Source organism: Procambarus clarkii, chromosome 49 (genome assembly GCF_040958095.1).
Source record: "Procambarus clarkii isolate CNS0578487 chromosome 49, FALCON_Pclarkii_2.0, whole genome shotgun sequence".
Lineage (NCBI taxonomy): Eukaryota > Metazoa > Arthropoda > Malacostraca > Decapoda > Cambaridae > Procambarus > Procambarus clarkii.
In genome coordinates this window covers 13,615,344-13,630,142 of record NC_091198.1, presented here as the reverse complement: position 1 = coordinate 13,630,142, position 14,799 = coordinate 13,615,344, and the positions used below count along the sequence as shown (strand labels likewise).

The 14,799-nt window shown below is 42.7% G+C and overlaps 1 protein-coding gene across 10 annotated transcripts in view; it reads right to left on the bottom strand.

Annotated features, from left to right (window-relative positions):
- Nucleotides 1-14,799, bottom strand: part of POSH (Plenty of SH3s) — a 245,347-nt gene that overhangs the window by 141,868 nt on the left and 88,680 nt on the right. For 6 of the 10 annotated variants that reach the window (XM_045750320.2, XM_069302999.1, XM_045750321.2 and 3 more), the window contains 3 exons: nt 9,399-9,641; nt 8,318-8,485; nt 6,955-7,265 (listed from right to left, as the gene is read on the bottom strand). In XM_045750320.2, coding sequence (XP_045606276.1) covers nt 6,955-7,265; nt 8,318-8,485; nt 9,399-9,641 — 722 coding nt within the window. The remainder of the gene's footprint in view (nt 1-6,954; nt 7,266-8,317; nt 8,486-9,398; nt 9,642-14,799) is intronic. The other 4 variants (XM_045750322.2, XM_069303000.1, XM_069303003.1 and 1 more) reach the window with 2 other exon arrangements.

Genomic DNA, 14,799 nt, shown 5'->3' with positions numbered 1-14,799 from the left:
GATGCGAACAGGTCCACCTTGGGGCGCCCGAATGTCTGGCAAAACCAATGGAAGTAGTCGGCGTCGACCATCCATTCCGTGGAAAGGGAGACAAAGCAGGAAAGGGAGACAAAGCAGGACAGGGCGTCGGCCAAGAAGTTGGACACTCCCCGCACATGAACAGCCAGGAGAGCTAAACTCAAAGAACTCAGCAGACAAGTCACCTGAAGCAACCAGTGCCAAAGAACCAAGGAAAGCATCAAACTCCCCTGGTTCAGGCAATGGACCATAGGGGAGCAGTCCGAATGGAGCCGGAATCGTCGATGCGCGGGCGACCTGAACCCTGCGAAGAGCAAACCACACCGCAGCGAACTCCCGCACCATGCTGTGGGCTCGACGGAAGGACGGACCCCACCGTTCCTGGCCGGCCTTGTGAGCACTGGTCACAAAGCCCCAGCCGAGAGATGACGCGTCCGTGAACACATAGAGCGAGGGCTCGGGAAGATGCCAAGGCACTGAACCATGAAAACCCCGAAGAGGAAGCCGGTGCTGCAGCAGCCGACGTAAGGCCCCCGGGGTCCGAACCCAGTGATCGCAAGAGAGGCGGAAGGGACGTCCAATAAGTAACTGGAACAGCCGACGAAGCCAAACCCGCCCTAGCAGGTAGACCATTATCGCGAAGTTCAGGCTCCCGCACAGACCCTCGAGCAGCTGCCTGGTGACCTGGAAGCCCCCAGAAACAGGCGCATGCGGGACCGCAGCTGTAGGAGAGACTCCAGAGGAAGAGACAAGGAAGCGGTCCGAGAATTCCACACAAGACCCAGCCAGGTAATAATAATTTGGAGAACCCGATACCTGATATTATTTTCCTAGGTGACTTCAACTTGCCTAGTCTCAGGTGGAAAATAGCAAACAATAATATTATACCAGGAAATCTATCAGGACCTAACCAACCACAGATTAGAGAACTACTTAGATTCTGTGACAAATTTTCACTCAATCAGCAGATATCGGAGCCAACGAGAAATGAAAATATTCTAGATCTGGTCTTTACGAACAATGAAGACATTATCAGAGACATTACGATATCAGATACCACATACTCAGATCACAAACTCATTGAAGTGCAAACGACCATCAATACTCAGAATAGACCTAAAACGTTGATAAAGCGAGAGGGGCTATTCAGTAAATTCAATTTTAATAATAAAAGGATAGACTGGGAGATAATAAACAGGGAACTTACAAACATTCCATGGGGAACTGTTCTAAATAATACAAGTCCTACAGAAGGAATAGAAAAACTTACTTCAGAAGCGTATCAAGTCTGTCTGAAACATGTTCCTTTGAGGAAAGCCAGAAAGAGATCTAACGTAGAAAGAGAACGCAGACGACACTATAAACGCAGGAAAAAAATAACGGAACTGCTTATGCAGACACGAATTTCCCGTCAAAGAAGGAATAATTTAAATAGGGAGATTGAAGAAATCGAGCGGAAATTGAAACACTCATATGAAACTGAAGAAAGGCAGTTAGAACAGAAAGCAATTCAGGAAATAAAGAAAAATCCAAAATATTTCTTCTCATATGCGAAAGCAAAAGCAAAAACCACTGCCAGTATTGGACCTATTCGTACAAGTGAAGGTTCATACACGGAGGATGACAAAGAAATTAGTGAAATCCTAAAAAAGCAGTATGAGGACATGTTTAGCACTCCAATAAACAACATGAAGGTGGAAGATCCAGACAATTTCTTTATGCGGGATATTCAAACCCCGGTAAATATAACTGATATAAACACGAGCGCACTAAATTTTGAAAAAGAAATTGAAAACATGCCCATGCACTCGGCCCCAGGTCCAGACTCATGGAATTCAATATTTATAAAGAAATGCAAAGTGCCAGTAGCACAGGCACTCAGTATAGTGTGGAGGAAGAGCTTGGACACGGGGGAGATACCAGATGCACTTAAAGTAGCAGACATAGCCCCTCTACACAAGGGAGGGAGCAAAGCATTGGCAAAAAATTATAGACCAGTTGCACTAACATCGCACATCATAAAAGTATTTGAGAGAGTGATTAGGAGTCAGGTCACCAATTTCATGGAGACCAATGACCTTCATAACCCAGGCCAACATGGATTTCGAGCGGGAAGATCGTGCCTCTCACAGCTACTTGAGCACTACGACAAAGTCACTGAGGCATTAGAAGAGAAACAGAATGCTGATGTGATATACACGGACTTCGCAAAGGCCTTCGATAAATGTGACCATGGCGTGATAGCACACAAAATGAAGTCAATGGGAATAACCGGTAAAGTAGGACGCTGGATACTCAGTTTTCTGTCAAACAGGACTCAGCGAGTAACTGTCAACCATATAAAATCTAGTCCAAGTGCAGTGAAAAGCTCTGTACCTCAGGGTACAGTCCTTGCACCACTGCTTTTCCTTATTCTCATATCAGATATAGACAAAAATACAAGTCACAGCTTCGTATCATCCTTTGCAGATGACACAAAAATCAGTATGAAAATTACCTCGGCTGAGGACATTGAAAAACTTCAAGCTGATATTAATAAAGTTTTCGACTGGGCATCAGAAAATAACATGATGTTTAACAGTGATAAATTCCAGGTACTCAGGTACGGTAAAAATGAGGACCTTAAACATAATACAGAGTACAAAACACAATCAAATGTACCCATAGTAGGAAAACAGCATGTAAAGGATTTGGGAATAATAATGTCGGACGACCTAACGTTTAAGGAGCATAACCAAGCAAATATTGCGACAGCCAGAAAAATGATAGGATGGATTACGAGAACTTTCAAATCCAGGGATCCCATCACAATGGTTGTACTCTTCAAGGCACTTGTGTGGTCCCGTCTTGAGTACTGCTCAGTACTCACTTCCCCCTTCAAAGCAGGAGAGATTGCTGAAATAGAGGGAATACAGATAACATATACGGCACGCATAGACGCAATAAAGCACCTAAATTATTGGGATCGTCTCAAAGCCCTCCAAATGTACTCACTAGAAAGACGACGAGAGAGATATCAAATAATATACACCTGGAAGATACTGGAGGGCCAAGTACCAAATCTACACAGTAAAATAACAACGTACTGGAGTGAACGACATGGGAGAAAATGTAGAATAAAACCAATGAAGAGCAGAGGTGCCATAGGCACAATCAGAGAACACTGTATAAACATCAGAGGTCCGCGGTTGTTCAACGTCCTCCCAGCAAGCATAAGAAATATTGCCGGAACAACCGTGGACATTTTCAAGAGGAAACTAGATTTATTCCTCCAAGGAGTGCCGGACCAACCGGGCTGTGGTGGGTATGTGGGCCTGCGGGCCGCTCCAAGCAACAGCCTGGTGGACCAAACTCTCACAAGTCGAGCCTGGCCTCGGGCCGGGCTTGGGGAGTAGAAGAACTCCCAGAACCCCATCAACCAGGTATCAACCAGGTATCAACCAGGTCTGAACCTGGGAGGGAACCAAATGGGACTTCCTCCAGTTCACCAAGAACCCGAACCCGGCGAGCTGGGAAAGAACCAAGTCCCTGGCTAGCAAACAAGAGGACCGGCTGGGAGCCCAAACCAGCCAGTTGACCTTGTCGAGCTAGGCCAACACCCGTACACCTAAGAGATGTAGATGGGCCACGACGACCCGGGTAAGACGTGTGAACACGTGAGGTGCCAGGTTCAACCCGAATGAGACAACGAAAGCGGTAACCCTGACGCCCCACAACAAAACCAAGCCAATCCCTGAACCCCGGATGAATTGGGACATGACAATAAGTGTCCTGATGGTCCAGGGACACCATCCAAGAGCCCGGCGCCAACAGGAGCCAAACCTGGGACAGCGTAGTCATCTGAAAGGAGGGGCAATGAACTCAGGGGTTCAGACGGGACAAGTGCAGAATGAACCTCAGGTCCGCACAGTCCCGTTTTGCACTGGGAACAGATGGGAGACCCATCTGAGGGACGACGTCGTTTTGATGACACCCAAGTGTACCTACTCCAAGACGACTTGACGGAGCGCAGGGGAAGAGGCTTGCCCCGCCAGCCCTGAAGCCCCCGAAAGGGGGGGGGGGGGGGCGCCACCCAACGCAACCGCAGGCCAAAACAAACGACCTGGAACGCCCACAAATCGTGGAACCAGGTGTGAGCGAACAGTACAAGCCTCCCCACCATCGCCCTGTCAATGGTGCGAACCGCGAAAGGGCCGGCGCCCCTTACGAGACCCAGAACCTCGCACAGAGCGAACACCGCGCCGACCAGACGAAGGTGGGTCTGAAAACGGAGCCGAACCTGAAACTGGCACTTGTGGCCTACCGCGACGAGCGGAACCCCGAGCCCTGGCACAACCTCTCCGGGAAAGCCCCCTTCCCCTTTGGGACTCCAGGAGAACCAACAAATCCGACATAGGACAGCACCTGGCCGAAGCAGCCTGAGTATACTGCGCCACGGCCGAAGACGCAAAAAGCAGAGGACAAAAAGGCGAAGACATCCTAAGAGCCAGGGCCCAGGCAGATTCCCGAGAGGAGGCAAGCACCGCCTGCCGACACGCGAGCCGGGAAGCATCAGTGAAACCGCATCCTGCAAGATCGGCGCAAAGAGCTTCAACAAGGCAGCTGATGCACGAGTCGCCGTGCCCAAGGCACCAGACCCCGGAACGGACCCACGCGACCCCACATCCTCCCTAAGCCAGTCCAAAGACAGCTCCAGGAGGGAAAAGAAGTGCAATGCCTAAGCAAAGAGGCCCCGGGTGCACAAATCCTCGGCCACCTGCACAGCCGAAAGGGAGGGAACCTGCAAATGGAGCTGCAGAACGCCAACATCCCGAGGAAGGGCAGGAGCAAACAAGTGCTCATCGAGGTGCTCAAGTTCGCCCCCCCCAGGAAAACCTGATCCACCGTTGAAGCCTCGCACCACACAAACATGCGGGAATGACAGAAGGAATGCCATGCCTCCAAAGCGAAGACAGGACAGTCCGCCAGCCATGACGACTCCAAAACCTCGTAACAGACCCTGAAAGAGAACGAAGCTGTTTAACTCCCAGGTACCTATTTACTGCTAGATGAACAGGCTCATCAGGGTGAAAGAAAGTTTGCCCATTTGCTTCCGCCTCCACCGGGGATTGAACCCGGAACCTTAGGACTACGAATCCTAGGCGCTGTCCACTCAGCTGTCAGGCCCTTACCTGACAGTTGGGTAGGAAGTTCTGGTTGCTACCCAAAGTCAAACAGTGGCAAGAAAACCCCAGCTGACCCCAAAGGCAGGCAATCACTGAGCAGCAAAAGAACCCTACAGACGTAGTTCTGGAACAGTTTGTGGAAGGGAATCCCAAACTGCCAGGGGAGTACTTACAGGGCACCTAGGGAAGGTAATCCCAGGTGCATGCAGCCCCAGTACTACACGAATTACACCTGGCTCGCGCACCATCACACAGCAGCACAACACCGTAAGACACAGCACTGCTCAAATATTAGAGCCAGAGTCGAATGACCACCACTCAACACATTAGCCTCAGAACTGGAATAGGACAGCCGGCGTGGGGGGTCTGGGACCCCCTTCCCCCTCCCAGGGAGGGGGGGGGGAGAGCTGCACAGACAGCGGCAATGGTGACATCATGCTTGTTCGCTTGTTTTCAGTTTGGGGCGTTTTGCTTGTTACTTCGGTTTTCGGTTGCAATTTTTAACCAGCTGTAATTTGTTTTGGGACACCTACATTTCTGGGTGTCTAGATGGCAGACATAGAATGCTTCCAACCACATGGGGGTTTCTATAGGCCATTGCTACTCGTGCCTTAGTAGATTCAAAATGTTATACAACAAAGAGTACTGGGAAGATGGGACACCATGAGCGTAGCTCTCATCCTATAACTACAGTTAGGTAATTACACACTCTCTTTTTCTCTCTCTCACTCACCCACACATCCACCCTCTCTCTCACTCACCAACACACCCACTCTTTCACTCACCCATTCTCATACTTACAGATAATCTGAATCATTACACTTTCATTCAAGAAACCCTCTTTACCATCTGCTTTCACCCAGATTCTTTCATTAACCACCCACCCAATATCTTACAATCATATTCCCCTCATCAACCCACTCTTACCCTCCTACCTCCCCCTCACTCATTTTCCTAACAGTCTAGAAAAACTAACATACTAGAAAAAAACAAAAAATCTTGCCCACCCCTTCTCTCCCCTAATACCTATTCTCTGACCAATCATCTCATTCACGCAGATAAGATCAACCCTGTAAATGAGGTTATAAACAAAACAAAACAAAAATGAAGGGAGAGGGGTGGAGTGGGGGCTTGGGGTGTGGGGGACAATTTTGAAGTGAAAAATGATCTGACTGAAAATCAAGAATTTATATTTGCTAACCAATGCAACAAATGACGGTGTAGCCGACATCAATGAATAATTTGGCAAAGGTAGTTACAAGTAAAGTCCTTATAAGTTACTAGAGCAGAATGAACAGATGGAAAAGAATGTAACAGAACTGGGATTACGGGGAAGGCAGTCCGAGGCACTGGAAAGAGGGCATAAAGATTAAGTTATGTAGGGAAAAATAAGAGCAACAGAGAAAAGAAGCAACCTTAAGAAAACTGTAAAAATGCTGAATAATGTATATCAATTGAGCTGCTTAACATTCTGTTGCCTAAATTCTTAAATAACATGACAGATGCTACTCAAGATGAGAGAGAATCACACAGAGTGCTCAATGGTAGGAGTCTACTTAACTTACCTTAGTCTACTCTACTTAACTAAAATATCTAATCTACTTAACTAAAATACATATCTTAACTTTAAAAAAACCTTATTGATATTTCTACAGCATTGAAAAGTGACATTACTAAACTGAAAATAGTCTTTTTTGTCTCTTATTTCTATGGAAAAATTCAGGACAGGATAGGGTATGTTAGCGAGGATCACGTGTTAATTATAACTCACCAGCCGCCCCAGGCAAGAGGGACCCGGCATGAGGCGAAGAGTGAGTTGGAGAGAGTGTGGGTACCATAGAATGGACTGGTGTGTCCAGGAGACTTGTATTCTCACCACGAGACCCTTCACAGTTTCTCCCATCTGATCCACTACTAAGGCTTGGTCTGGGCCGCGTGTAGCTCACAACGGCTGATGTACCAGACAAGTTTTCCCCATTGTTGTTACCTCCAAGGGATCCTCCGCTACCGTTGTTATCGCGATTCAGGTTTGACGATCCTCTTGCGTTGCGCTTTGCCAAGTATGCAGCAATCATCTGAGGTCTGATGAAATACATTTATCAAATAATTTATTTCATAATAAAGTTAATGTTAAAATAACTAGTATTATACTGTATACATAGCATTTATGACAGCAAACTTATATTTCACCCAAGCATGTTACACAAGCAACTGGATAGAGTTGATCCATCAATACTAGATGTAATATTTATAAGGAAAAGGAAGAGGAAATAATTGAGGTACAATATTTATTTCTTATTGAGAAGAATGCCCACATTCCAATGGCAATACATAACTATGCTGTCATGTTTGATGTTGTCGCCAGAGACGGTAAAGAAAAGAATGTGAAATTGGCTTGCAACACTGAAATCTGGAATAACAAGACTACTTTTGAGATATTGAGAGCTAGAGGGAGTGAATGTCAATATAATGCATGCAAAATTTTAGTCTAAGAAATTAAATAAAAAAAAAGATTTAATAATGCATGCTGGAAAGCCACGGAGGAAAAATTAAAAGCCTGGAACTATTAGAGGGAACAACCAACCCTCGAACTTATCCGCATTAGAAACAAGCCACAATTAGGTATACTGATCCATACAAGAACAGCAAAGGAGGAAATCTTTAAAAAGGCACCGCTGACAAAACCATACAAGACTCGTAAACCTTTTATTTTCCAGAGTTTATAAAGAGCAAACTACAGCTTAAAGAAAAATCCAGAGGCTGAAATTTAACAACATACTTTTTGGAGTGGCCAGAAGACATATGTGACACTCACAATATAATGTACCAAAGTGCATTTACCAAGGAACAGACCACCAAAGCTGACACATGGGCCACAACGTGCTTCAAAAAAAACATTAGCTACTGAGGGGGCCAGCCCATAAATAATAATATACAAGTACTAACAAAAAGAGACTACTATATTTCTTAGCATAAGATATGCCAGTACTGTACAGTAGTAGTAGTAGTAGTAGTAGTAATAATAATAATAATAATAATAATAATAATAATTAGTAGTACTGTACTGTAGTAGTAACAATAATCATGAAAAGAGGGAGAGTGTAAGAGGAAAGAGCAGGATGCAGTTTCCTCACTTGGCAACTTGAACATAGTTCCCCGGGAAGACGCCAGTTCTATCCGTCGTAATGCAGCGTCCCTTGTACCATCCATCCTGGCATTTTTCTGTTACTGTGTATATGTAGCCTTTTCTTAATTCTAGCTCGTCAGCTTTTCGTCCTCGATATGAGTACAAGGCAACATAACTGAAAAAAAAACTTTTACAATAATTTTATGTACACAGTAATGCATATGATGCACAATATGCCAATGAGAACACTTATACCGAGGCAACAAACCTGTTATAATACAACCATGTTTATAGTAGACACACTGTTCCAATGGGCACAATATCCAAACAGTAATGTAAATACAACATTAAATTACTGGTACTCTTTTAGATACTGTGCCCTCTAGGGTGCTGGTGGGTATTGGGGAGTCACAGTTTTCAGAATACAGGAATGAGAACAATTTGTGTGTCTTGATTCAATGGTGCCAGTGTCATAGGATATGGTAGTTACTGTATTGAGGAGCCCCACACAGAAACAGAAGGAATACTGTAGTTCTCTGATCACATTTTATGGTAAAAAAAAAAATGTGAATGCCATCTGTATCATTGGAAAGACACAGATAACACAAATACTGTATTCTCTCTTATTCTTTGCATTCATCTTGCTTACACTTATTCAGTGTAACAATAACACTTATTCAGTGTTATTCTTCTGAATCTTGTAGAAAAAGCTATAATTTATTTTTGTTTTGTTTTGCCCATGTGACCAATAACTGCAGTCAAATTACAGGCACTGTATTATTAATACAAGATTCCATGACATTATCTCACATTGGTCATTTGGTAAATGCTGCTAATATGCACCACAGGCTGCTCATTCACATAAAAACTATGAACAGAACAAAATATAGCTCAATCTCATCATCTTGCCTTGGGATGGCATCAGTGAACCATACAGCTTAGTACAATATTTATAGTAAATGCTCTACTGACGTAGAACCTCAACAAGAGGTTCATGAATTGTCTTGAAGTTATAAATAAACTTTTCCATACTGTTACAAAATAACTTTGTATGGAAAATCGAACAACAACTGTAGTGATTTGCTTACAATGTAGTTGCTGTCACTTGTGGAGTAGATGAAGAGAGCCCCAGAGAGCTTGTTGTAACTACAGCAGGTCGTACTCTTGGTGATCCTTGAAATTCCGTTACCGTTGTTTGTTCTCCACTAACTATGACTTCCTGAGAATCATTTGGTGTAGGTCCTGGCCCACCAGCACTAAAGTCAGCAGAACCTACATTACATCCATGGTTGGAAGGCTCCTCAGTGGGGCTTACAATTTCTAAGGAATGTCTGTTGACAAGAGAGAGAATTACAAGAATAGTAATGACAAAACTACATATCGATAAGATGCCTATGAAATAATATTAACAAATTAAAATGTCTTTCACTCCCTCACTCCAACCTATTCATTCCCCTTCTCTATCTTAGAACTGCTAAGCCTGAAACATTAATCCTTAGGCTGCGCAAGCAATTTTACCATGCAACACCCAGGTGCGAATAAAATAAAGTGCTGTGAAAAAATTAGTTGTTCTTTAGACATTGTTAATTAGCATCCAGGAAAGAAGAAATCCAAATAAAAAGTATTTATCTCTTGTGGTTTAGCCGCAGTGGGCCAGAGAAGTTGCGTTTTTTCAGTAGAAGTGAGGTGAGGTGCCACACGCAAATAACTATCAATTTATTTTCCTTTTGTCTTGCTTTGTTTATATAAATTTTTGTTCTAACATGTTGTTCTGACGTGTCTAAGATGGGGTTCATTAGGTATAACTTTTAAAATACTGGTATAGGTATGTGTATAAATATATACACATGTATTTATTCATAATATACATATGTGTGTGTGTGTAAATATATATTAAATATATCACCCCCCAAACACACACACACTGTAAAACAAATGTGTATATGGAAACAGGAAAATAAGTGAGCATCATCACACTGAAGAGTCACACTGCTGCAGGCTCCAGGATAATTCAAATTATCTAAGTGTTGGGAATAGGGTGAAGGTTGCAAGTGGTGTCCCAGAATACATGAAGGTGTAGGCAATTTGAAAATAAACTAAGAAATAAGAAATAAGTGTTAGTGAATGAAAAATCTTGGCAAGAATAGTTGATCTTTCAAAACAGCAGAATGTCAACAAAGATGGCCGCCATCACAGGGGAACACAGCACCCCATCAAGAGAATGTTTTGCAGGTTTCTCGCAACAAGATGTAATGAAAGGTGGTTTTCTTGGCAGGTTAGTCATTTTTGAGGACATGCTTAATAATTATGAAGAAAAGGTTATTAAATTAGAAGAAGAAAAATGAAGGTCTCACGATTGAGTTTTGTATTTTAAAAGTAAGTAATTGCCAGCAAGATATGGAAATTACAAGCTTGACTGATAAGGTAAGGATGCAGGAGGAACACATGAAGGAACTAGTAAAGGATAATGAGGCATGGAAAGTGAAGAGTAGGGAATTTGAAGAAATTAGCAAAAAAATTCTCATATGGTGAACACCTCCAAGGGAGCCTGAGGGCTAACATGGAGTTAAGCAAGAAGATGCAACGAGAAACTTCATTGGCAACTCAAATAGAGGAGGCTAATAAAGAACTAGAAAAGTATAAAGAAGAAATAAAAGAGACGTGTGCACGAGTTGTAAAAGAGAGAGAGACATTCAAGGAAGTGTGTTCGGAAGTCAAAACCAGAAATGACCAACAAGAAGCAGAAATTAGGCAAGTAATTAGGAAAGAACTGGTTACCAACAGTAAACTGGTACAAAACACTGCAGATAGAACTAAGTCCATAATAATTTTTGGATGTTTAGAGAAGGAAATTTCATCTAGGGTGGACCGAGCGGCAGAAGAGATGAAAATCATAGAGAAAATAGTAGGTTTAGGAGAAGGCTCAAAGGAAAATGTCAGTGATTTTAGAAGAATAGGAAAATATGAGAAAGACAAGAACCGCTCCTTAAGGGTGATGTTTAATGGAGTGGAAAAACATGATGGAAGTGCTTAGAAATGCCAGGAAATTGCAGAGTGATGAGGTTGGCAAACTTTGGTCAATAAGACATCTCAAAGGAAGACAGAGAAAAGCTGAAAATGAACCTAATTGAAGCAAAACGTCTAAATGGGGATAGAAATGAAAAAGACAGAAATTCTTTATACTACCATGTGTCAGGGACTGGGAAGCCTGTGAAATGGTACATTAAAACAAAGCAACACAATCATTAGTGGAAGGAAGAATAAAGAGCAAAGGGAAAGGGAACATATTCCTGAAAATTGTATGTACCAACATAGATGGAGTGACATTAAAAACTTTGGAGTTGCAAGATATAATTCAGCTTAAGGTCCCAGATATTGTCGCATTATCAGAGACGAAACTTGAAGGATATATATTAAGTCGTATTCCCAAGGGGCTATTCAGTTTGGAGACATGACAAGAAAACTAGGAAGGGAGGAGGAGTGGTTATGCTGGTGAAAGAACACCTGAAGGTAAAAGTGTTAATATTTGAAAACTCTTGCGATATTGACGTAATGGCTTTGTAGGTCTGGAATCAGGATGATAAGCTGATAATTTTAAATGCCTAAAGCCCACCAGCCAGCAACACATGGACAAAGGAAGAACTGGATGACAAACAAGAGTGCCTCATATTGGTCATGAGAGATATTATTGTACAAGCAGATAAAGATAAATCACGACTGTTGGTACTGGGGGACTTCAACTTTAAAGCAATAGACTGGGAGGCCTATGATGCAAGAACGATGGACTTTTGGACATGCAGATTTGTGAACCTCATTCTGGAGACATTCTTATATCAACAAATCAAGCAGGCCACAAGAATGAGGGAAGGAGATGTACCGTTAGTATTGGATCTAGTATTCACCAGGAAAGTAAAAGAGATATTTGACATCCAGTACCTTCCTCCCATGGGAAAGTGATCACGTCCTGTTGGATATTAAATATGCTTTAAAATATCATCTAGAAGAAAATGGGGACATTGAAACAGTTCATAAACTCGATTTCATGAGAGGTTGCTATGGGGAACTTCAAAATTTTCTTAATGAGTGTAATTGGACAGACTTGCTGCTAGGCAGGGAAGTAAATGAAATGTATGCTAAATTTGGCAAAATATACGATGAAGGCACACAAACATTCATACCAAAACAGAGATGCAGGGCCAGAAATCAGGATTGGTTCAACAGAAATTGCAAGAGGGCCAGAGACCAAAAGACACAAAAATGGAATCAATACAGGAAGAGGCCAAACCCCCAAACATACCAGCGATACAAAGATGCGCAAAACAACTATACAGCAGTAAGGAGAAAGGCAGAAAGAAATTTTGAAAAAGGGATAGCGGATAAATGTAAAACAGAACCGGGCCTATTCTACAAATTCATAAACAACAAATTGCAGGTAAAGGATAATATCCAGAGGTTGAATATGGGAAACAGATTCACAGAAAATGAAAAGGAAATGTGTGAAACATTAAACAAAAAGTTCCAAAGTGTGTTTGTACAAAATGAAATCTTCAGAGAACCAGACACAATAAGAATTCCAGAGAACAACATAGAGCGTATAGAGGTGTCTAGAGATGAAGTGGAAAATATGCTAAAGGAGCTAAGTAAGAACAAAGCAGTTTGCCCAGATGGAGTTTCACCATGGGTTCTGAGAGAATGTGCATCTGAGCTCAGCACTCCACTTCACCTGATCTTTCAGGCATCCCTGTGTACAGGAGTCGTAGCAGACGTGTGGAAAAAGGCTAACATAGTTCCAATCTACAAAAGTGGAAGCAGGGAAGACCCCCTCAATTATAGACCTGTATCATTGACAAGTGTAATAGTCAAAATATTGGAAAAAATAATAGAAACTAATGGATAGAACATCTGGAGAGAAATGATATAATATCACAGACAGACAGTATGGTTTTCGATCTGGAAGATCCTGTGTATCGAATTTACTCAGTTTCTATGATCGTGCCACAGAGATATTACAGGAAAGAGATGGTTGGGTTGACTGCATCTATCTGGACCTAAAAAAGGCTTTCGACAGAGTTCCACATAAGAGGTTGTTCTGGAAACTGGAAAATATTGGAGGGGTGACAGGTAAGCTTCTAACATGAATGAAAATTTTTTTGACTGATAGAAAAATGAGGGCAGTAATCCGAGGCAATGTATCGGACTGGAGAAATGTCACAAGTGGAGTACCACAGGGTTCAGTTCTAGCACCAGTGATGTTTATTGTCTACATAAATGATCTACCAGTTGGTATACAGAATTATATGAACATGTTTGCTGATGATGCTAAGATAATAGGAAGGATAAGAAACTTAGATGATTGTCATGCCCTTCAAGAAGATCTGGACAAAATAAGTATATGGAGCTCCACTTGGTAAATGAAATTTAATGTGAATAAATGCCATGTCATGGTATGTGGAATAGGAGAACATAAACCCCACACAACCTATAAATTATGTGAGAAATCTTTAAAGAATTCTGATAAAGAAAGTGATCTAGGGGTGGTTATAGATAGAAAATTATCACCTGAGGACCACATAAAGAACGTTGTGCGAGGAGCCTATGCCACACTTTCTAACTTCAGAATTGCTTTTAAATACAGTACATGGATGGTGAAATACTAAAGAAATTGTTCACGACTTTTGTTAGGCCAAAGCTAGAATATGCAACGGTTGTGTGGTGCTGAAAGCTTAAGAAGCACATCAACAAACTGGAAAAGGTGCAAAGACATGCTACTAAGTGGCTCCCAGAACTGAAGGGTAAGAGTTTCGAGGAGAGGGTAGAGGCATTAAATATGGCAAAACTAGAAGATAGAAGAATATGATCACTATGAACAAAATAGTAACAGGAATTGATAAAATCGATAGCGAAGAGTTCCTGAGACCTGGCACTTTACGAACAAGAGGTCATAGATTTAAACTAACTAAACAAAGATGCCGAAGACATATAAGAAAATTCACTTTCGCAAACAGAGTGGTAGACGGTTGGAACAAGTTAGGTGAGAAGGTGGTGGAGGCCAAGACCGTCAGTAGTTTTCAAAGCGTTATACGAAAAAGAGTGCTGGGTAGACGGGACACCACAAGCGTAGCTCTCATCCTGTAACTCCACTTAGGTAATTACACTGAGGTAATTACACACACACACACATACATACTTATACAAGCCTAAATCATATAATTGGACATAGCACACGTTTTGTCTCAAAACATAATGATAATCACTCATTTGTTGTTGATAAAGGTCAGTGGCTCCTAATATAGCCCCCTGCACGTTCACACACTGGGTGGTGGCTCCTAGTATGGCTGCCCTGCACGTTCACACACTGGGTGGTGGCTCCTAGTATGACCGCCCTGTACGTTCACACACTGGGTGGTGGCTCCTAGTATGACCGCCCTGCACGTTCACACACTGGGTGGTGACTCATAGTATGACCGCCCTGCACGTTCACACACTGGG